Genomic DNA, 19508 nt, shown 5'->3' on the forward strand with positions numbered 1-19508 from the left:
TAATTGATATCCATGTTTTGCCTGCTTTATTTTGAGGTGTGCTGTGGCCCACAGCCAACAGGCTGACATTGCAGCAACACTGCCTGAAAAGTGACAATTACCGCTCTATTTCAACAGATAATCACCAACATCTGGTTCATCACAGGAGATCAAAGTGCTGCCCTGGATCAAAGCCTTCTGTCTTTGTCATGATATCAAGGTTTGATTTATGGCTCTGCAAAGGCACAACTCTATTTATTTACGTGTGCAGATAAAGGGCTCGCGGCGCTTCCAAAACCAGCAGAGCACCACTTGTAGGGCAACGTCATCGATTTGTGAAGCACGGGGAGCATCCACCAATGTCATGTGCAGAGAGCACTGAGCTCTGATGGGGTGAAAAACAGAGCTCAGAGCTCCAGATCAGGGCAAGCAGTGCAGCACTTCCATTGCCAGCCATGAAGCTTATGGATCCAATGCTGGGCCCCCGCTGGGTCTCAGATCTCAGTGTTCCTGCCAGTGGTTGCTGCCTGCACCAAAGAAGAGCATGGTTTACACCCAGGACTTCAGCTGAAAGCTGGGCATGAGAGCACATGCAAAAGCAGTGATTCAGATATCACTAGGAAGCTTATTTTACTTCCACTAAGCACCAATAAAAAGCTGCTTCCACGCAACAGCCAAAGCTTCTTCCTTTCCATCACAGATCACGGTTGCTTGCTTTGTCAGCAGGGCAAAGTCTCACAGACATGGGTCACTGCGTAGATGCTAAACTGTGCTTAGGGTGCATTAAAGTCCTCATCGATGATTTAACACATCTGTGGGATCAGCGTAAGCCATGGGTGAGTTTATCCAGCTAAAACAATTAACTGATACCCATGAATTAGCTGTACGGGCAGCGCTTTACAGCGCTGAGATGTTAATTGAAACTCGAGGTTTTATAGGGCGTTTAAAAGCAGCCATAAGAAACTTGGAAATGTCAGATATTTGCACAACTTGCAAAACTCCATTTCGGAGCCTCCTCCAGAATGAACCACCCCAGTTCCCTCTCCCCACAAGACCCCATTAGTGTTCCAGACCCCCCTCTGGGGCACGCTCCAGAGCTTCAGTGCCTTTCCTGCAGCAAGAGACTGGGGAAGGACAAAGCTCTCTGCCCCTCGTTCTGTGCTCCAGAGGATGTTCATGCTTTGACTTCACATCCAGAAGTCCCACTTCCCATGCAGGCACTGGGACCACACAGCAGTACTGCAGGACATCAGCGCACTGCGGAGTCCCAGCAACACAGCACCAAGTTCTCTGCACACCCCTCCAATGTCTGCTCTCGAGGTTCCCTCGCTCCCATCCTACAGCAGCACAAAGCCAAGACTCATCCGCTTGCAAAACACACCTTGTACACGGCAGGATGGTGACAGCATGCCCAGACATCACTCACCAACACACAACGCCTTGGCACAACACGCTGCACCCATGCAACCATCGCACAGCCCGTGCAGCACACAAAACCCCAAAGAAAACAACCCCCGGGTTGTTGCGCTGCGCCTCAGGGGACACCAGCATCCCGCACCACGCTCCACCGTGCCCGCAGGTGGTGGGACACGGGCGGGAGATGGCAAAGGGCCGGGTGCTGACTCAGGGTGCAGGGAGGTGCCGCGCAGGGAGGAGGGCGCCGGTTTCGGCCCCGGTGCAGGCAGCCAGGCTGGCAAGGGACCAGAGTGCTGCTGGGACAGGCTGTGCTGTGGCAAACAGGGAGTGCCGCCGTGCCGTGCCCAAAGCCTGGGCGCTGCCGCCCACAGGGACGGGCAGAGAGGCAGCGCCTCTGTGCAGCACCGGGCACGGCCCTGCCTCTGCACGAGGGTTTGGAGGATCGATGGCTTGGAGCTCGGGGTGATGCTGTCTCTGAAGGGACACGCATCGAGGCAGGTTGGAAATGGCACTGGTTGGGTCTTTGCTCGGCTGCCCTCTGAGGCATGTTGAGGGACATGAAGCCTGTGAAGATCCGCCATCCCATGCATCCCTCCTCATCGCTCTGAGAGAAGCCTAATGGCTCAGGTGCTGCTGAGTGACAGAAGGGGACAGCTTGCCTCAGCTTGTAAGGGGTCTTCTGCTGGCCTACATGCCACCAGGAGCTCCTGGGGAGAGCACACGTTTCAGAAGGCTCCAGGTGGAGCTGCATCCCCTCGTGCTCTGACAGTGGGCTCAGCTGAGCGCTGCTGGGACAATTTGCCGTGCGCTTCCTCCTGGTTCCCAGCGGACACAACACCCACACCCCCTCACTCCTCTCTTTATTTACAGACACAACATCACGTGGGGGTGTGGAAATGAGAATCAGCAAGCATCTCGCTGAGCACCTGCCCACCCCAGCAGCACGGAGCCTGCAGCAAGCACTGCATGAGCACCACACGATGGGGCAGCAGTGGAGCCCTGGATTGGGCTGAGCGCACAGCACTGCGTCTGATGGCTGAGCCTCACCTCTGCCTTCAGAGCCATCTACTTCCACCGGCCACCCACCATGGTCTTCCCACGGGCAGCCTTTGACCTAGATGGGAAGCAGAGCGAGCAAAATGTGTTAATGGAAATGAAAAGAGGAGAGAGATGGATACTGCTGGAGTGCCCTCAAAAGAGAACCAAGTTATTGCTGGTTGATGCTTGCAAGGAGAATCTTCAGGAGCACCTTCCCTAATGTGGGGGCTGAGCCAGCCGGTGGGTTTGGGACTCTTCAGGAACAAGCTCGTGTTCTACCAGGTGTTTCCGACCAGCCCCCATGGCCTCATTATGCTCCTCCCTCCCAGTGAGCATAAATAAAGGACCTCCAGTTGTAGGGGTTTTGTGATTGTTGTGGGATCCCTCTTCTGAGGCTGAGAAGCTGGGACTGGCTGTACTGAGCTGCTTATCCAGAACTGGGGGAATAGATGCTCTGGGCATGTGCTAGCAGGGAGGTGGAGGAGGAGGAGGAGGTGATGGTGGTGGTGACTTGGACAGTCAGCAATGGGCATTTTGGGCATCCTGAGAGTCACCAACCCAACTCTGATATCATTTCCCAGAACAGTCCTTCCCTCAGCCCTACTTCTGGTGCAAGGTCAGCCCCAGGTGTCCATGCAGCACAGGTGTGATGGGAGGCATGCAGCCTGCACTTACCCTTTGCTGCAGCACCAGGCCACGGGAGGGCAGAAGAGAAGAGAGATTTGGTGTAAGTGGGGGAAATGCTGCTAACTGACTGAGGGGAAGGCTAGGAACAGCTCATGCAGGATGAGACAGGGGAAAGAGAGCAACACAGTGCTCCTGGGAGAACAGGTTAAATGCTCACCTCCACCCTAGGTCCCCCAGTGCTGTGCAAGGGATGTGTGGACCAGCTCCCAAGTTTTTGTGGGACTGCACAGCTCCCACAGCCCATGGGATCTCCACTCCCACACAAGCTTGGGGGGGGGGGGTCCTTCTCTGAGGTGGTGGGTAGGGATACAGAAGGGATGGGGGCAGCTGGAGGTATGTGTGGCCTGCAGGACACACGGGGCTCTACGTGGGTCTGTTTGGGGGCAGGAGGAAGCTGGGGGCCAGTGAGGGCTTCTCAATGGGAGCACAGTGGCACAGTCTGAGGTCCCTGCAGGTGTGTAAGAATGAGGCGTGGGGCAGCTGGGAGAAACATGGGGTGAAACTGAGTGATGAGGAAGGGCGCTCGGCAAGGCTGGGTACTTACACCTTCTGGTGGTCACTGACACGATTTCGGAGGACATTGATCTGCAGGAGAAATGCAGGCGGGTGGTGAGGCTCGGTGGGATGCCCCATGCCAAGCTGGGCACGGGTCTCTCCTGGTGCAGCACAGCGTGCATCCAACACGCGACTCTCCCATATCAAGAGCTGGAGATCCAGCCAGGGAGAGCCAGCAGAGAGGAGCTGGCAGCTCACCTCGTACTTCTGCCGCTTGAACTTCTCCTGCAAGTCGAATTTCTCAGCCTCCAGGTCACGGATGGTTTGCCACAGCTCCTTGGCTTTGTCCCTATGGGAAGAGACGGATGATGTCAGTATGGAAAAGGGATGCAGCAGCAAAGAGATGGGGCAGCAATGCCACCCCCTCCGCGGCAGGATCCGTCCCATGGGTGTTGCAGGCTCCGTGCCCAGTGGGGCCGTGCCGGGCAGCCCCACGTCTGTGTCTGGCTGTGGGGACACGCGTGTTCCACGTGTGTGAGCGTGGCTCCCTCTGATGGCCGCCGCTGTCACCCGCAGCCTGGCGCAGCCATGGCGGTGGCACAGCCCCGTTCACCCCTCCTGCAGCATCCCTACCTCAGCTTGTCTTCGCTGAGGTGGTCGATGTTCAGAGGCTTCCGCCGCTCGCTGAGGATCTTTTTCTTCTTCTCCCGCTCCGTTTGCTTCTTGCCACCCTTTTTCTCCGACTGCGGAAACCGTTGGAGCCCGTCAGAGGGAAGGAACCCGCCTGGCCTCTGCTCTCATCCCCAGCCCTTCCTCCCAGCAGCGCCCTCTGCTTTTGGGATGCTCTCAGTACTTCTTCTGCTTATAGGAACCCCTCTCTGCAGCACAAGATGCTGTGGGACCAGCTTGTGGTCCAGTCCCCCCCACTCCAGAAGCACCAGCAGCTTTGCTGCAACCCCACGTGCAGCTTCACACCTTCTGCATGTAGCCTCCGAAGTGCAGCATGTTGGAGAAAGCTTTCTTTTTCCGAGCTTCTTCCTCAGCCTTCTTCCGTGCCTCCTCTTCCTCCTTGCGAGCTCTCTCCTCCTGCCAGGGATAGAAGTGGGTCAGGAGTGGAGGCCTCGTGGACCAACGTGCACAGCTCGTGCTCCTGCGTGCCCCACAGATGGGTTTGTGGGGGGGAGGTGGGCCATGGGCTGCAGGGACCCCCCAGCCCTGATGACACTCACAGCCATGCGGGCCTGGCGTTCCTTCTCCCTCTCGCTGCGGATGCGCTGCTGCTCTGCCCTCTCTGCCCTCCGCTGCTCCTGCAGAAGGAGAGAACCATGGCTGGGGTGTCCCAGGACATTCCTTTTGTCCCTCGGCATCCCTAATATCCCAAGAGCCCCAGGGACAGGTCTGCTGCTCCCACATCTCCATATGGGGGGGGATATTACAGCAGATTCCCAACCCCTGGGCACCGAATTTGGCTCAAATCCCAATCATTCTCTGGCAGGGACACGGGACATCTTGGGTCTTGCTGTTGCAGAGAGTGTCTGTGCTGTTTGCCCATGAAGGGGATGGGCTGCTCACGTACGATCCTGTCTTTGAGGGAGATGAGCTCTTCTTCCTCCTTCTTCCTGCTCTCAAAGTGGGCTTCAATGAGGGCCTGCAGCTCATTCAGGTCCTTCTCCATGCGCTTGCGGTGGATGTCCTGCACCAGACAGAAATGAAGGTGATGGCTGTGCTCACAGTGGTGAAGCCCTCTGGGAGCTGCTGGACGCAGCAACACCACAGTGCTGCTCTTAGATGCACTCACATCGAAATCCAGGCGCTCACCATCAGGGATTTTGGGAGGCACCAGGTTGGGCATGAAGGGCCTGAAAGGTGAGTGGGAGGTTGGGAGCTGGCAGTGGGTGGCTGGGATGGGGCAGGGCTCCCACCCGTGCACTGCTCTGCCCAGCCCTCCTCCCCAAGCCCCATGGCCCCCAGCAATGAGTGCTTGTGGAGGGCAGGGAAGAGTCCCATGTTTCTCTCTCTGTTTTTCTCCCTTCTCTCCATGTCGCAGTCCCTGCCCTGTTTTCATGCTTTTAGGGCTTTGCTGTCCCACGTTCCTTATGGATCTCACTGTGGCACTAAGCTGCAGTGAGAGCCATAGAGGAACAGCTCCTAGTTCAAACCTTGCACCAAAGAAAATGCACCAACACTTACTTGGGTTTGGGCTTTGATTCACCTGTGGGTCCCCAGGAACAGGAGAGAAAGGCACTGTTAGTGGCATACTTTGACCCCAAGCCCCACGAAACCCAACCACCCCTTCCTCTCAGCAGTGCAGGCACATCATCCTCCGCCAAAGCAACACAGTGAGGTGTCCATCTGTGTCAACATCTGAGACGTGCATTGATGCTCCAGGCATTCAGGGTGTGTACTGTGAAGGGACAGTGCCTCTTACCCCAAAGGGGAACAGGGATGGATGCCTCACCTTCCCCGGGCTCCTGCTCCCGGTCCCCCTCACCACCTGTGGAACACGGGATGTGTTGGCCCTGGAGGGGCCGTCAGGCTGCCCCAGCACTGTGTTGTCCCCACCACAAAGCCCAGGATGGATGTGGGGAGGGCAGGTCCCTCAGCCCCAAGCAGATGGGGAGAACCCCGGGTCCTCTCCAAAGATGAGCTCTGCAGGAGCTCAGGCTGGGAAGGCACCAGCACTGCCTTCTTGTTCCATTTCCTGGGGTGAATTTCTTACCTAAGCAGCATGAATACATCCCACCTGCAGATCTCCTGCTGCCCCTGCCCTGCTAGGGATGGGGCCAGGGCAGCTCAGCCCAATTTACTGCAGATTGTCTCCTTTCAGCAGCGGCTGAATTCAAAATTTGACATTGAAAACCCCGTGGCAAGGAGGCAGCATTGTGGGAGACTGAAATGGCCAAGAAGCGTCCTTCTTCCACTCCTGCTTTACCTTCTCCTGGTGCTTTTGTTTCATCTTCTTGTTCTGTCTCAAAAGCAAGAGAGAAAGTGTGACCAGAGCATCCACAGGTGTCCCACCACACGTCCCTTACACTCTGCATTGTGCCTGCAGGTGTGACAGCGTGGGGACACAGACCACACACCTCCTGCTGTGGTTTCCTCTGTCTCCTCTTCCTCCTCATCTACCTGGTCCTCCTGACCTGTGCAATAAGAACAGGGTCAGAGGGACGGCCACAGCTCCTGCTGGCTCCCTGCAGACCCCCAGAATGGGACAACTGTGGTACTGAGTCCAGGAGGCCTGAAGGAGAGGGAGCTACGGGAGAAAGAAGCAGAAAGTAAAGGGCTTTGCCCAGGCCCTTACCCAAAGGTAAGGCATGGATGAGGGGGAATAAAATCCAAGGACTCAGAGCCCCCTCCTGGTTTTGTCCCTCGTTCCCTCCCCAGCTGTGCCCTGGGACCCCAGAGTGGAGGAGATTGATTTCTGTTGCTCTCCTCCATGCAGCAAAGAACGGAACTGTACGGCGTAAATCTCATGCATGGCACTGTTGGAGCATTTTTCCACTGGAGGGAGCAGTACCCCCACGAGAGTTCTGTCAGAGCCCACAGGTCCTGCGGGAGACGTGCAGTCCCACAGCAAGAGAGGAAGAGAAGAAAAGAAGGCAGCAACCCACGGGTGTGTTGGGATGGAAGACAGAAAGCACAGAAATGAGAGCAGGTCGACACAGCAGGATGGGGAGAGTGCGAAAAGCAGCAGAGGAGAAAGAATGAAAGAAAACCATTTCCCAACCAGGGAAAGGCACGGGACACACCAACCCACAATACATTCAGACGAAACAAAGAAAGGTGCAGTAACTACCGTCTTCTTCCTCAAGCCATTCTTCCTCTTCTGAGCCGGGGAGGAGGGGAGGGAAGAAGCGCAGAGGTTAGTCAGGTGCCCTAAAGCTGCGGGGCAGAGCTCTGGTGTGCACAAGGTGAGGACTCCGACCCTTTGCTTTTAGCTCTCAGGATGCTTTGCTGTGCAGCAGCCCTGAAGCAGCAGGAGCCCCAGCAGACCCCCATTCCCATGCCCACCCCATACAGACAGCCCCACTGCTGCAGCACGGGGTTTGGTCCTGCACCACGCTGATGGAGTCAAGGGTTCTGCCTGAGCATTGTTAATGTGCAGTCAGCTGGAGCTCCAGCGCCTGCTGAATTATTGTGCTCACGCTTCTGAACGCACCCACATCCAGCATTGCCACCTCCCTCTGTGGGCCAAGGGATCTCCCTGGGAAAAGAAATCCTAAGAAAATTCAGGGTGGCTTTGGTCCTTCCGATGGTTGAGGTGGAGGAATTCAGAGTGTGATCCCATTGGCCTTTTCTGCTCATTCTGCCCGTGGCAAGGAAATCACCACCACCACTCAAGCAAAACCCTGAACCAACAGCACTGCCCTTCCAGCAGCAGGAGGATCACCTACCTTCCTCCACATACTCCTCTTCATGTGAGCGCACAGGGGAGAAAGGGAAGAGAAAGAAGACGTGGGTTATTGCCGTGACCCCATCGTTCCTTAGCATCAGTCTCAGGGTGGCTGTGGATGCTCTGTGTCCCCTTACCTTCCTGCTCCCTGCAAAGTACAACACAAAGAAGCCAAGTGGGAGCGATCTGCTGCAAGTGGGGCTGAAGGGGAGCTCCCATTTCCCAAGGGCCAGGGACCCCTTTTCATGGAGGTCCCAGTGACTGCTTGGCTATGCTGGGAGCTGGCAGTGGAGACAAGCCAAGACCTGAATTGAGCAGGAACTGAAGTGCTCTTATGGCACTCCTACAGCAGTCAGAGCCCAGGACCGTTATGCAGTTTGAGAGGATCAAGTATCCAAAACCTGTCAATGGCCCCAAAGTCCTTTCCTGACCTGAAGGGAGGTGCACTGTCTGTCATCAGATGTGCCAAGGGGATGCTAAGTACGAGGCCTGACCCACTGCTGATGCCCAGTTTGTTTCAGCACAGACACAGCAGTGATGCCTGTGGTCGTGGGGGGATCCTGAAGTGCTCTCACATTGTGTGCTGGGGCAGCAAGCACAGCAGCAAGCACCCCCTCTTGCAGGAACGCAGGAATAAGGAGAAAGAAAGAGTGTTAGAAACCATGCCACTTACTGCTCACATTCTTCAACAACCTCTTCAGAGTCCGACATGCTTGGTTATCTACCAGAATGCAAGGCAAGATGGAAAAAGCGAGGGTTAGGAGCTGAGATAAGGACAAGCACAGCCCGTCCTGCTGCCTCTCCCCAGAGCACTTGGAGCTGTGAGCTGTCCCAGCTGGGCTGTGGCAGTGGTATCTCAGTGGAGATAAGGCTCCCCCGTCCCCTTCCATCCCAGGATCACAGCTCACCGTGGATGAGAGGCAGGAGGTTGGGCTCAGCCCCGTGCCATGCTGATAGCTGCTGCCAGGAGTTGTGCCCAGGACACGCAGCTCTCTGTGCTGGAGCCATCCCAGGGTGCTGCTTTTGCTCAGGGCATGGGAGAATCACCCAATGATAATGCTCAGCTTGGTTTCTTCCTGACTATTCTTAGCTCAGCTGTGATGTGATGACTTGCAGAGATGTTCTGTTATCTCCACTCTATAGTCCTGCTCCATGAGACAGCCCGGCCCTCCGAGAGCAGAGGGGCAATGTGAGCTCAGCAGGAGCACTGCCCTCTTGCTCCCAGCCCTGAGGCTGAGTTTAGCCAAAGGGAGCAATAAATCACAGCCCGGTGTAGCAGTAGGGCTCACATAGCATCTTCCTTGCACATCCATCTCCCTCCCAGTTGTGTGATATCACCCAGCGTGAGGCAGTCCTAGAAATAACCCCCCTGTGCCCAACCACCTGTTCCCAGAGCAGCTCCTCACTCCCACTGGGCGTTGTAGGAACAACTGCTCCTGACTGCATCTGTCGGGTATTTATTACCCGGGATGGGGAGGAGAGGCGTGGGGATCACTTGGTAAGGATGCTGAACGCAGGATGGGGACCCACAGACGCGGGGAAGGCGCACGGCAGTGGGGATGCCTCAGTGTGCCGTGCAGCTGTCAGATTTCCCTGCTGAGCGGTGACTCAGGAGGGGCTTTTTGGAGACCAATGAAGTCAGAAGACAGCCCCGACTGCCTCGGGTTCAATGCCCATCTGCTGCCATTTCTCCCTGCCTTCTGGATCATAGAATCATAGAATCATGGAATCATATAATCACAAGGTTGGAAACGACCTATAAGATCATCCAGTCCAACCGATCCATCACCATTGGATCACCCCCCTTGACCTCCTGAGCTGATATTTGGGGCACAGCACAGCTCTGCTGCCCCCAGAATTCAGCCAAACCCTTTGCATGGCTGCTGGCACCTGGGCTCCCAAGTGCAGAGATCACTTCCTGGCCAAGATGCACTCCCATTCACCTCCTGCATCACCAGATCCCACCATGCATTTTCTGAGCAAAAACAGCAAAACCAGAACTGTTGAAGGGGCACACAAGGAAAGCCCACGGTATGCTAGAACACGGCTCTAAAAAACATCTATCCATCCCCTGCAACTGACACGGAGATGGACAAATATTCCAGTTCAGGCTTTGAACGCTCGCTCTGAAACAACCAGGAGTGCCCCAGCTCTGACACACACTGCGGGCTGTGCTGGTGCTCCTGCAGGCATCGTATCTCTCCCAGCATCACCAGGGCTCCAAGCGCACCCCAAATCCTTCCCAGCTCCTAACGATGCTGGCACTGCTGCCGACAAACCCACAGAGAGGGCTCTGATGCTTTGCCCAGGGCAATGCCTGCACGGTAGGAAGACATCCCAACGAGAGCAGCTGCACCACGCCGACCACGAGCCAAACCCCTGCAGGATCAACACCTCCTGGAGCTGAGCATCCCCAGCCTTACCTGTGCCGAGGTCCCACAGAGCAGTGGGTGCTGACGGCCGTCTGGGAAGGGCTCCTTGGGGGGCAGAGGCTTTAAGGTCCCCCCAGCGCCCACCCCAGGGCGGGCAGAGCCAGCAGGAATGTGCCCGGCGCCCAGAGAGGAATGCAACACTTGTGAGCTGCTATTTCGGCAGCAGTGGCCCCAGCCCCCTCTGTGCTCCCCCTTCCCCCCCAGGAGCCCATATAAGCCCAAGCTATTGTGTGGCCTCAGAGATTTGCTATTTTAAACCCGTCGGATGGAGATACGTGAGTGCCCGAGGGGCTGACACAAGCCAGCCAGCTGTCACCTCCCAGGGCTGGGGACGCTGATAAGGCAGCGCTTCGGACCCGACCCTCTGCTGCAGCCCCAGATGCTGCCATACGAAAGCTCAGAGTGCTTTTATCCTCCACCCTGAGATATCTGTCTTAATTCTTGCTTTTTTCCTCTTGCAGAACAATGGGAAACAAGTCCCTCAGGTCCTAGCTGAGCAGGAACATTTCAGAAGGAGCCACTTTTATTAGAAAACAACCCAGTCCTAGAGAAAATCAAGTCCTATCCAAAGCCAAACAAGCAAAAGCAGATCTGGGGGCAGCAGGAGGGTCCCACACTGAATTTGGACAACGCAGTGATTGCTGAAGGCTCAGCTCCAGCCTGTGGCAGAAAGATTTGGGCATCGTGTCATAGGCAACTGGTGTCCCCCCAGGTGGGCGCAGCAGGCAGTGGGGACCAGGTGGCTTTGGGGTCTTTGGGGTCTCCAGGCTACAATAGTGGCACACACACTTTACAGCCTTTGCCTTTGGTTGGGCCAGCCCTGGGGAGGGGTGACATCTCCCTGCCCCCCACCTTGCCCCACACATGGGGCTGGGCACAGTTTATGGATGTGCAGCCTCACTGCTGACACGATCCGGCTGCAAGGGGCAGGGATGGGCAGATCCCTTCAGCAAGCGCAGTTATGGGGCACAGCCAGGGAATGGGAGCAGGACACCACAACGCTGTAGGAAAGCAAGGCAAGGGTCTGCTCAGAGTCTGCAGGGAGCCTCCAGGTCTGGGTAATCCTGGCCAGGCAGCGAGCGAGGAGAGGGGATGCAGGGACGGACTTCCAGCCTTCTTCCTTTCCAGCCCACAAGCGGAGAACCCGGGGCCACACCGTTCCACCCGCAGGTGGCAGTGGGGACTCATCGGCACTATGGGCTGCTGGACGGCAGGGCAGGGCCAGGCTTTGATCTTCAGAGCAGAACAGTTTTTATCATCTGATAATGTTGTGCATGGCATCGTTACAACTGGAAAAAACAAAGCGAAGGAACGATGGAGGAATGGGGCTGAGGCTGCGGGTGACGCAGATCCCAGCCCTGCCCCAGCCCAGGGCGGCTCTCAGCGCAGCCCCACATCTACCTCGGGGTCTGCTGGGGTTTCTCTGGGCTGCTTCACCCAGCCGTCACGCCTTGGCAGGCTGTTGATCTTCCTGATGTCCTGCAAACAGGAGAATTGTGAGAGGCACAGGAAGGTCTTCCCCATGCGTCACGCCTCCGGGTAAAGAATTTCCACCCAACTGAAACCTCCAGGAAGTGCACAGTGTTATTATAAGGGAAAAATAAAACAACCAAGGAAGAAAGTTTTACCCAGGAGTGACCCCAGAAGCAAAACCCTTTCAGGCAGACCGAGGCGGTGCAGCCTCCCATGCAGTCGTGTCTGGGCAGTGCTAATCCCAGAGCTCAGTGCTGGGGTGCCCAGGCATGTCTGACCGACTGGGGCTGCCCCTCCTCATCCTGTACCAGGAGGCTGCCATGAGCGGCAGCAGCAAATCCTATTGCTGTATAGGGTGACATCTGCCCAGCACTTGTCCTTGCTGAATCTCTCCAAGCACAGAAAGCTGCCTGAAAGCCAAAGTGTCTCCTCCCCATCTCCCCCAAATCAGTGCCCTTGGAGTCAAGTCTGAGTCCCCGCAGCTGTGGGACATCATCATTTGGGGAATATCCTGCACACAGGATGTAAATCATTCCAGACCCCAAGCACAGCTTGGTGCACAGCAGGTCCTCAAGCTCCACAGAGCCCATGTGAAGTATCAGAGCCCTTAATGGGTTCAACCAAAGATCTTCCAAACCCTTCCAGCCCCACCTGCCCCTCTAGATGCAGAGACGTGTCCCACCAGGCTGCCAGGTCTCAGGGTTCATCCCAAGGCAATGGCACAAGCTGTTACCTTGCTCTTTTCCTCCTTGGCAGGCTCCTGAGTTCGGCTGATCCACAGGTTAATGCGCGACGTCACCGATCCCGGGATCTTCAGGTTATCCTGTGGCACAGAGATGGACAGCAGGGTTACAGCTCCAGCTCTCTCACTGCACAAACACAGCCCAGGACTGTGCCCAGGGCACAGGGAGACTGAGCAAATCCACAGAAGGTGAGGACCAGCACTGGCTCTGCCCCAGCTCCCCAAATACAAACCCACTCACTGCCAGCACGCAGTTTTGGTGGCCAGATCCCTGCCCTGCCCACACAGCCACCACCGACCTCCCACCAAACCCATCCAGACAGCAGCCTGTCACACTGCACATTGATGTCCACACATCTGTATCCAAAATACCCTAGATTTGCCCTAGAAAGCTGATGTCTCCCCTCACCTTCCTGGCAGTGAGCGGCTCTGCCTTGCTGGGAGCGCTGGCCTCGAAGAAGTTGCGTTTGCTGGCCACCCCCTCTGAAGTCAGCATCAGGCTCTTCTGGACAGTCAGGGAAGATCTCACTGAGCCCGAGCGCTGCAAGAGAGGGAGGGCTATCAGTGGGGGCTGTGCTCACCCCCCGGGGTGCAGAGCAGACCTTACAGTCTGCTCCCTCCTTGACCTTCTCCAGCTCTCGGGGTTGCCCAGCAGAACCGTGCAGCATCCCCATGACCCTCTCCAAAGTTCTGCTCCTAAAACCCCGAGGCTGATGCATTTTCCACGAGACATTCTTCAGCCCCATTGGGATGGGGTTTTTTTTGGTGAAGCTCAGTCCCTTCAGCTCCAGACCACCCCTTCCCTCCCCCCAAACACCTCCCAGCCTGGTTTCTCTACCTGCACAGCTGATGTGTACTTTTCCAGCTTCTCCTCAATGCTGCTGCTGCTGCCTGGGATCCTCATGCTTGCACTGGTGAAGAACAGGGGAGGGTGTTGAATGCAGCCCCCAGGATCTCCTCACCTCAGCCCACGGCCCTGGGGGCTCCACTTGGTAGGAGGAAAGTTCATCCAACCCAGGCACTCATCCTGCACCCATGTGCCAGGGAAGCAGCTCCATCCCCAACCGTGACCCAGATCTGTGGGGATTAATATGGCCCACATTCTTGGCTCCCCAGTTTACCGTCTCCAGCACAACCAGATCTGGGCTTCGTCTTAGAATCATAGAATCCTTAAGTTTGGAAAAGACCTCGAAGGCCATCAGGTCCAACCATCAACCCATTGCCCACTAAGCCATGTCCCCATCTTCCCAGTTTGCTGTGCATCCCTCTGAGCATCCTACAGCCTGGGGCCAACGTTCTGCAGACCCAGGCTTAGGTAGCATCCCCTCCTCCTCCCTTTGAAAACAGAGGAGGGGCCATCCCTGCCCATAAAGGCAGCAGGTGGAGGGCTCTGACCTTCTTGCGAGAGGACTCTCACTTTCTTCTTTCTGTTTGTTTGAGATCACCTGGAAGACAAAAGGGGATGGAATCTAAGAGCAACAGATAAGAACAAGAGAACCTGGGTCGGACTCAGCTTCCCCATTCTCAAGCATGCTCTGCTTTCACCTGCAGAAGAGCCAGATCTCAAACCTGGGGTATCAAGAAATGAGAAGCAGGATGGATGTTTCTTTTTTTCATTTGGCATTCTCAAAGAACAGAAATGCCAGAGGGTGGATGGTTGTGTCTGTGACCTTTGGGGATCTCCCTGACAACGAGCTCCCTGTTTTCTCCCCCCTTCCCACAGATTTCCATTTGTATGACCAAGATGTTATAATTGCAATATAATCAAAAGAGTAAGGCAAAAGCACACAAGGATCACAAAAGAGAATAAGTGGAAGAGCTTACCCTTGGGTTGAGCTCACTAGAAGATACCAAAAGAGGAGGATCTCCACAAGAGATCCTTCCCCTCTGGTAGCCAGCCCTTAAATAGGTCCAGGAGGGGTGCAGCCTGGCTCCACCCCTTCCGGCAGCACAGGTGAATTGCCTTCACCTGTGCTCCTCTGGCTGACTCAAGGCTCACCTCAGGTGATTAATCAGAGGTTCAGGCCGTGACTCAGCAGTTCCCATACACCATTCCAGCACAAGGCACACAAACACACTGTCTGCTGCTGCAGACTTTTGATCTGAGAAGAACAGAAACGGAAGAAAGACTGAAGAGCAATGCCCAGACCGAAGGGTGGATTTCAGGTGCACATTTTGGACGAGGATCTGTGCCTGGAGACCAAAGAACCCTTCCTTGCTCTCATCTTCCACTGCCTTAATGTTGTTTTTTTTTCACCCTTGTTTTGCTCTTACCCGAAAGGAGACCGTTCGTGGGCTGCTTCTTCTGATGGAGGTGCTGTAGGTGGCAGGAGCTGGAGGGGCATCCCGCTTTTCTGTAGGTTCCTCCTGGCTGGGAGGCGGCTGCATTCCCTCCTTTGAGGGATTCCTGGGTGGTTTCTGGGAAAAAAGCAGACATCCGATGCAGCCATGCAGAATTTGCAGGGAAGGTTCAGGTGCACTGACCAGAAAAGCCAGGGTGGAAATGGTTTGGAGATGGTGGTTTGAGATCCTGACCCTCCAAACTTTGGCTGTCTGCTTTGGATTTGCAAATTCCCTTCAAGGAAACCTGATGGCAACTGGCAGTGCTGCAGGAGAAGGCAATCATAGTGGCACATGCGAAGTGAGGAAAGGAGGAGGTGGGACTGTGGATCCTCCTCATCCATCTAAAGCGTGTGGCAGGGCAAGGACAGACCCTGACCTCAACCAGCAGCACCATGGGGCCAGGAAGCACTTCCCCAAAGACGCCTTCCCCAACAGCCCGCAGGCTGCCTTTCCCTCCTGGTACCCTTTGGTTCTCCTTTGTCCCTCCAGCACCCAGAACTTCCCAGCCCAAGGCTCAGCACCATGCCCAGGTCCCGCTCACCTGCTGGGCTGGAGGTGAGGTCCCCTCCGAGGCCGCCTTCTCCTCCGTGCTGGAGCTCCTGGTCCGGGTCAGGATCTTCACCTCGCGCAGCCGGCAGCCCCCCAGCTCTGGAGCCACTCGCTGCTGCTCCTCCTCCCTCCTCTGCTCTCCCCGCAGTGTCCCCACGCTCGATCCCTCTCTGTCCTGCAGCCGTCCTCTTGCTGTCACCTTCCTCTCATGGCTCTGCACTGGGTGCTGCTCTCCTGCTGGGGCTGGGGCTGTGTCCTGACCCCGCTCTGTAGCCGTGATGCTCTCCTGCCCCTCGTGTGGCTTCATTCCTGCCTCCTGCTGCTCCTTCTCCTGCTTTGGTTTCTCAGACACTGCCATTGGTGACCTCATCCGTCTCCCTTCTTTTGTCCTCAGCACCTCCGTCAGCTTACGCTCCTCGCCCTCCTCGGGAGCCATCGGTTTCACCGGGGCCTGGGGCCTGCAGAGAGACCAAGCAGGGCCAGACCTCAGCACCCAGCACCAAGGGGAGGCTTCCAGCCCACAGGTGAGGTTAACCTAGCAATGGGGCACCTCTCTGCTCCAGCACAGTTCAGCTCAAGAAGCACCCAAGGCATGGCTGGCACCTGGCACCCACCTGCTGGGAGCGGGGCTGGGGTCCTTCCCAGGGCTGGGGTGGTCTTCATCCACGGATGAGGAGGACAGCAGGCTGCGGTGCCTCCGCCGGCGCTCCCTTTGCTGCTCCTCTTCATCTTCAAGTGTCCTCTGCCTGGCCAGGCTGTTTGGAAGGAGATGTGGAATCACAGAGTCATAGAACATCCAGAGGCGGAAGGAACCTATCAGGATCACTGAGTCCAACTCCTGGCTCTGCACAGGACCACCCAAAAATCCAAGGGTCGAGGTGTGGGACTGCTGAGCACAGGGGAGGGGACACCAACACGAACCGTGTGTTGCAAAGCACTCCTGCTCCACCCAACTGATCCCCACGTTTCCCAACGCAAGCACTTGACTTTCCAACTCCTAATGCATCCCATTCAGGGCTGCGTTCATCGGAAAGGAATCCCTACATTAGGCGAGATTATCTGGGTGAGGATGTCTCACCTGTAACTCAGCAGAGCCCTGGAACCGCAGCACGGATCCCAACCACACACCCCGGCTGGGTCACCACGAGCAACAGCAGGTCGTGGCCACAGCGTGGGTTATGGGGGATGGCCTTTTAATATTCAGCGTGCAAAAGGCCCCAGGGGCAGAAGGACACAGATCTCCCCTGGCACCCACAGCCAGAAGGACCAGGAATTTGTTATAACCACAGCTTAAACCAAAATACCTACGTTCTTCATCCCATCTAAAGAGCCATTTTGGCACCAGACAAAGTGATGGCTTTTAGGCTGAAACACCGACCTGAATACAGAGCTGTTTGGAAAACAAGGTTCATTTCTCCATGCAAACCGTGCCTGCTCTCTCTGCCACTGTGTTAGGCAATATTTTCCAGGCTTCCGTGCTGTTTTCACAACAGCATCCGTGTACCTGCAGCCCCAGCCCTGACCCAGCTGTGAACACTCGCAGCCCTGCAGCCCCACACAGCACTCCGTGCAGCTGCACCCAGGCCCAGCATTTGCTTTGAAGCTGATTTTAAGAACGTGAAAGTCAGAGCACGGCCGGGTCCAGCACCATGCGGACACAGCGACTCAGCGTGCGCTCTGTGAGTTACTGTGTAATGAAGGTTGGGTGATAAATTAAACCACATTACCCCCCACGACCATTCGCAGCTTCTGTTCTTCCTGGTGGACGGAGGCGGGGAGGCTGCAGGGGCAGCAGTGCGGAACGGAGAGCAGGGATGGGGTCATGGCACAGCGTGTGCTGCCTTCCTCCACCCCATCACCCCCAGCACAGCGTGGCGTGGGGTGCAGCAGCGATGGATGAAGAAGCTGGGGATCTGCCGTGGGGCTCCGCTGTGAGCATCCCCAGCATTGAGCAGTGCTCCCCTCTATTTGCCTGCAAACATCTCTGCACAGCTCAGCTGCCCTTGCAGAGCCACCCGGCTGCATTTGCAAGGACAGAGGAGCTGCCGTGTGTCCCTCCCACAGTGACAACAGAGCCAAAACTCCGAGCCCGCGTTACTTTGATTTGCACACAGAGGCTCCAAAATGAAACTGAGGTTTCCCCGCCTCGCATTTGTTTGGCTCCTGCAGGCAGCACATAACTGGCATTGCTGACGTGCAGTTTCTCATTATTGGTAATTAAATAATCCACACATCAGGCTATGGATTTGCTTTGCCAATCTTTCCCTCTGCTGTTTCAAACAGGGATTCCTTTCTCACTGTATTACTTTTTTTAACCTCAAAGAGATGAGTAAAAGGAGGTTGGCAGCTCTCCCCTGCCTTGTCCTCTCCTGCCCTGTTAATCATTAGTGCTGAGATATTTGACATCTCCGCTGTTTCGGGGAATGCTGTCTCATCTCATGGGAGGAGAAACCGCCTTCTTGTCTTGTACAAGTGCCAGAAACAGGACCTGCTGGGCATGGAGGTGGCCCTGGATGGGGTCTGGATGCACCCTGGATCTGTCCCAGAGCCCGGTGATAGAGGCACTGATGCGCCCTGACAGTCCCTGAGCACTGGGGGATCAGTTCCCAGTTCTGGGCTGATCCCATTGGGTGTTTTACCCCAAACTACAGCCATCCTAGAGGCCGTTTGGCTGGGTGAGCCAGCAGCCAGGCAGGGATTTATGCCGCTCTGTGGGCTGTGTGTGACTCACTGTGACCAGCTCTGGGTGTGTGCAATGCCGGCACCGACCCCACGTCCCTGGGCTGTGTATGAGCCCCCTGCCCCCACCTCCCCCAGCCCAGGAGCTCCCATTGGAACCCAAATCCCTTTCGGGAAGGGCACAGCCATGGGGCCGGGCAGGATTGGCGTGGGGATGAATCAGATGGGCAGAGCCTGGGCATGCAATGGGGGCCTCGCAAGCACAGCAGAGCACAAAACCCCACAGCCCTTCCCAGAACCAGCACAGAGAACAGCAAACGGACCCCAAAACCAGGAACACAGCTGGCATGGGGTGAGGATAACTCTCCAGAGCTGCTTCCATTCTCCCATAGGCAGAAGAAACAAAACCACTCCAGGTCTCACCGACCCACGAGAAACCCCCCCAACACCAAGAACTGATGGGGCAGCACCAGCACCCAATGGCAACCCCCGTCCTCCCCACAGCCCACAGTGCCAGCAGCCCACCCTGACCCCATCCTCGCTGCCCTAACCCACCTGGAGAGGTCAGACCAATTCCTCCTGCTGAAAGACATCACTGCTTCTCGTGGGTCTCTGGCAGCCCCAAAACCTCGCAAGCATCCAGGCTAAGGTGGTTTGGCGTGGACTGGCTGCCCGAAGAGGGAGGGAACCTGCAAGGTTATTTCCCTGTGCACCTTTACCCTCCTGCAGCCCGTTTTCCACCCCGCTGCATCACATGGTCTCTTATCTACCTGGACAGAGGCAGGGCTGTAATTTGTCTACTAGCAGCGCCGTGCAAAAGCCGCCCTGCCCAGCAGTGCCACGCAAAGCAGAGCTCAGCTCACTGCCTGCTGTGCCAGGGCTCGCAGCGAGACCCGCGCTCTGGGCTGGATCCATCCAGGTCTCCCAGGGTTTTGGAGACAACTCCCAGCCCAGAACCTGTTCTACCAGCACCCTGCGCCCGTCACCGCCTCCTGTGAGAGGCTGGAGGAGGTGAATTACCGTGGGCGCGTGGGAGGAGGCAGCCGCTGGCTCTCCGGGATCCAAAACAGTCATTAAACACCTCCGGCTGGGTGCAGAGCGTGCCCAAAGAGATGGGAGGGTGCCACGCTCCTTGAAGCCTTTTTTTTTTTCTTTCTGGACTTCTTGTGGCCTCTCCATTGCTGTGAGCTTTGCTGCATTGGGAAGCAGGCAGAAGGACTTGAGGGAGCCGACCCAGCGGGGATTTTGGGGCGCCCATCCTCAGCCCCACAAACCCATCGTC

General features: G+C 56.4%; 2 protein-coding genes across 6 annotated transcripts; both read right to left on the minus strand.

The window, feature by feature from the left end:
- On the minus strand, window positions 1-10568 carry TNNT2 (troponin T2, cardiac type). 4 transcript variants are annotated; one of them, XM_042887154.1, is made up of 19 exons: window positions 10432-10567; window positions 8682-8729; window positions 8146-8156; window positions 8010-8027; window positions 7412-7441; window positions 6699-6755; window positions 6548-6580; window positions 6074-6109; window positions 5806-5827; window positions 5414-5474; window positions 5192-5308; window positions 4845-4922; window positions 4591-4701; window positions 4249-4358; window positions 3874-3964; window positions 3665-3705; window positions 3109-3114; window positions 2443-2509; window positions 1-506 (listed from the first exon to the last, which is right to left on the minus strand). In XM_042887154.1, the coding sequence occupies exons 2-18, from the start codon at window positions 8717-8719 to the stop codon at window positions 2461-2463; spliced, it is 909 nt and encodes a 302-aa protein (XP_042743088.1). In that variant the 5' UTR covers window positions 8720-8729; window positions 10432-10567; the 3' UTR covers window positions 1-506; window positions 2443-2460. The 4 variants fall into 4 exon arrangements, with proteins under 4 accessions (XP_042743088.1, XP_042743089.1, XP_042743086.1 ...); XM_042887155.1 differs by lacking the exon at window positions 1-506 and adding an exon at window positions 593-791 and having other exon boundaries at window positions 10432-10568; XM_042887152.1 differs by lacking the exon at window positions 1-506 and having other exon boundaries at window positions 2239-2509.
- Window positions 10569-10949: 381 nt separating this feature from the next.
- Window positions 10950-19508, minus strand: LAD1 (ladinin 1). Of its 2 annotated transcripts, none has more exons than XM_042887147.1 (11): window positions 19247-19508; window positions 18782-18894; window positions 16162-16302; window positions 15540-16005; window positions 14930-15073; window positions 14051-14100; window positions 13494-13566; window positions 13065-13196; window positions 12647-12736; window positions 11842-11919; window positions 10950-11729 (listed from the first exon to the last, which is right to left on the minus strand). In XM_042887147.1, the coding sequence occupies exons 2-11, from the start codon at window positions 18817-18819 to the stop codon at window positions 11724-11726; spliced, it is 1218 nt and encodes a 405-aa protein (XP_042743081.1). In that variant the 5' UTR covers window positions 18820-18894; window positions 19247-19508; the 3' UTR covers window positions 10950-11723. The 2 variants fall into 2 exon arrangements, with proteins under 2 accessions (XP_042743081.1, XP_042743080.1); XM_042887146.1 differs by lacking the exon at window positions 19247-19508 and adding an exon at window positions 18997-19210.

The sequence above is a fragment of the Lagopus leucura genome, unplaced genomic scaffold (assembly GCF_019238085.1).
Source record: "Lagopus leucura isolate 7727_CA_CO unplaced genomic scaffold, USGS_WTPT01 Super-Scaffold_100073, whole genome shotgun sequence".
Lineage (NCBI taxonomy): Eukaryota > Metazoa > Chordata > Aves > Galliformes > Phasianidae > Lagopus > Lagopus leucura.

Bases quoted from the DNA above. Each gene is read 5' to 3' on its own strand.
- TNNT2 (XM_042887154.1), bottom strand. From the start codon at position 8,719: ATGTCGGACTCTGAAGAGGTTGTTGAAGAATGTGAGCA. The intron at 6,756-7,411 runs GTAGTTACTGCA...CTTATTGCACAG, and splicing joins ATGGCTTGAGGAAGAAGACG to GTCAGGAGGACCAGGTAGAT. The intron at 4,702-4,844 runs GTGAGTGTCATC...TATCCCTGGCAG, and splicing joins AACGCCAGGCCCGCATGGCT to GAGGAGAGAGCTCGCAAGGA.
- LAD1 (XM_042887147.1), bottom strand. From the start codon at position 18,819: ATGTCTTTCAGCAGGAGGAATTGGTCTGACCTCTCCAG. The intron at 16,303-18,781 runs GTGGGTTAGGGC...CCTTCCAAACAG, and splicing joins AATTGGTCTGACCTCTCCAG to CCTGGCCAGGCAGAGGACAC. The intron at 13,567-14,050 runs GTCAGAGCCCTC...GTTCTTCACCAG, and splicing joins GAGAGTCCTCTCGCAAGAAG to TGCAAGCATGAGGATCCCAG.